At 67.1% G+C, this 2,561-nt stretch overlaps 1 protein-coding gene across 2 annotated transcripts; it reads left to right on the top strand.

Annotated features, from left to right (window-relative positions):
• Positions 1–352: 352 nt before the first annotated feature.
• Positions 353–2,172, top strand: APLN (apelin). Of its 2 annotated transcripts, XM_077185879.1 has the most exons (3): positions 353–429; positions 1,190–1,361; positions 1,452–2,172. In XM_077185879.1, exons 1-2 carry the CDS (start codon positions 354–356, stop codon positions 1,354–1,356), a joined length of 243 nt encoding a protein of 80 aa, XP_077041994.1. In that variant the 5' UTR covers position 353; the 3' UTR covers positions 1,357–1,361; positions 1,452–2,172. The 2 variants fall into 2 exon arrangements, with proteins under 2 accessions (XP_077041994.1, XP_054497088.2); XM_054641113.2 differs by lacking the exon at positions 353–429 and having other exon boundaries at positions 987–1,361.
• The last annotated feature ends 389 nt before the right edge of the window (positions 2,173–2,561 follow it).

The following is a 2,561-nucleotide window of genomic DNA, read 5'->3' as shown; positions in this document are numbered from 1 at the left end:
AGGGAGTCCTGCACCAGGCTGGGCACAGAGACCGGGCTGGGCTGGGAGTGGATCCCAGATTCGGGCTGGATGGGGGTCTCCGGACAAACTGGGGTGGTCTCAGAGCACTGGGGACGCCATGAGGGGACCGTGGGCAGGGAATCCCCCGGAGGATGCGCCGGGAGGGGATCAGACAGCAGACCGGGATCGGGGGAAACCCGCGGAGGTGTCCCGGCTGCGGGGCGGGGCAGGGCGGGGGGCGGACACCTCCCCCCCATCCCGGGGGCCAGATGACGGGAGGCGGCGGGGCCGGGCCGGCCTCTCACCGCCTACAAATGCGGCTCCCCCGGCGGCCGCCCCCGCCGCCCCCCGCCATGGCCGCCCCGCGCCGGCTCCTGGCCCCGCTGCTGCTGCTGCTGCTGCTGCTCGGGCTCGTCCTGGCCGCCCCCGGTGAGAGCGGAACACCCGCGGGGACCCCACGCCGGCAGCGGGGGATGAAGGGAGGCAGCGAGGAAAGAGAGGACCGAGGGGACCCCGCCGGGGTGGCCGCGGGTTGGGGGGGTCGGGGGGACCGGCACCCCGCCCGCACCGCCGGGATCCGCTGCCGCTGGGCTGGGGAAAGACAAAGCGCTTTCTTTGGAGCCAAAACCCTCCCGGTCCCCGTGCAGAGCGGGAGCGTCCGGAGCCGCGGTGACAGCCCCGGGCATCGCCGGGTCCCGCAACCGGACCCACGCGGGGCCCCGCCTGCCAACCGAGCCCGCGGGGGTGCCGGGACAGGAGCTGGGACCAAAGCATCCCCGCGAGGCACCCGGGGTAGCGGGACCGGGGAGTGCTTAGGGAGCAAAGCATCCCGGCCAGGGGCTCCAGGGCCCCGACGGAACGGAACCACTGGAGCACCAGCACCAGGCACGACGGGGATACGGGAACCGGCTCAGGGTGAAGGGCTGAGTGTCTCGGTGGCATAGAGAAGGGGGTGGCTGTGGGGAGGGCTGGGGCCGAAAGCAGAGGCTGAGCAGCCCCATGCCCTGCTGCTGGCCATGTTTGGCACAGGTGGCCGGGCCGTGCCGGCACAGGAAGCGCTTGGCACTGATGGCTCTCGTTGGGGACAATCCAGAAAACGGGCCGGCCCAGGGCCAGGCAGCCCCACGGCACTGCTGTCCCTGTCCTGCGTGCGGGGACACGTGGCTAACGCTGTTCCTGATCTCCTCAGGGCCGCTGGGGAAGGCGCCGGACGGGAAGGATGCCCAGGACGGCCTCACCCGGAGGCTAGTGCGGCCGCGGGGTGCACGGCGTGGGCCCGGCCAGCGGCCCGGGGGCTGGCGCAGGTACCGGCGGCCCCGGCCCCGGCTCTCCCACAAGGGCCCCATGCCATTCTGAGCCAGGTGAGCTGCAGAGGGGCACGGGGGATGCAGGGAAACCTGTGATGGTGCCATGAGGGAACTCATATGTACTTGGGCTTGCTCTCGTTGCAGGGCTGCCACCAGCCTTCCACGGACACGGCCTCCGTTGCTCGCACCGTGTTCTCGCCTGATCTGCTCATCCTCCGGCCCTGAGCCTGGGGCTCCCCCTGAAAGCCCTCAGCCGGCCCCATCTTCTCCCGGCGGTTGGCCCTGGTGGCCCCGGTGCCATGTCTGGCACTGTGGGTGCATTCTGCCCCTCCTCACTGCCTCGCAGGGCTGGCTGGATCGGGGTTGCCCACAGAGGGGCCAGGGTTGCCATGATGCCCTGTCCCGGTGGGCACGGAACTGGCTCGGGCATTGGCCCGCTGGGACCATAGGCTTTGTGCAAAGCACTTTGTCAGGCAGAGCAGCTTCTCCTCAGGGGTGTGTGATCTCCCTTGGGGTCCTGCCCCAGCCCTGTCACCCCCATGCCAGGGGGAGCACACAGCTTGTCCTGGGTCTATTTATTCCCATGGTGCTCATCTCACACCCTGGGTGAGTTGCCCTCCCTTTCCCGCTGGCAGACTCACCTCGTGATGGAGTGGGGTGCCCACCCAGGACACACTGTGGGGCCCTGGGCCCCTCTGCTTCATGCCATGGGACAGTAGGAATGGGGGGGGTACCGGGGTCTCTGTCAAGCTCTGCCATACACCAAAGGAGGGGCCCTGGCTCTGAGCTGGTCCCTGCTGATTGTCTCTTGTGTCTGTAAAGATTTATTCCATGTAAATACATCTTTATAATAAAGAGTTATGATTATTAACTCAGTAAATGCTGATTTCTGGAAGGGCAGGTAGGGGTTGCTCTCCTGCTGGTGGGGAGGGATCTCAGGTCCCTCTGCTGTCTCCTGGGGCTGTCTATAGGCACTGAGGGTCATGGCTGGGGCCATGGCAGCCCCTTTCCCAGCTCAATGATGGCAGAGAAGGTGCTCAGCAAGGAGTGAAGCCATGTGCTGAGCCTGTGGAATTGGCAAGGAGGGTGGGAAAACACAGGTCAGAGGGGCTGGGAGATGGAGGAGGGGATGCTGGAAGGGCACAGGGATGCTGGTCTTCCTGGGCATCCCTGTTCCTTGTGTTCAGTCACTGCTATCCCTGGCATCCCTGTTTCTGGTGTCCCTGTCCCTGGTATCCCTGACATTCCTCCCCT

The sequence above is a fragment of the Agelaius phoeniceus genome, chromosome 14 (assembly GCF_051311805.1).
Source record: "Agelaius phoeniceus isolate bAgePho1 chromosome 14, bAgePho1.hap1, whole genome shotgun sequence".
Lineage (NCBI taxonomy): Eukaryota > Metazoa > Chordata > Aves > Passeriformes > Icteridae > Agelaius > Agelaius phoeniceus.
Note: the sequence above shows the minus strand (reverse complement) of the source record. Positions and strands in the feature narration are given on the sequence as shown.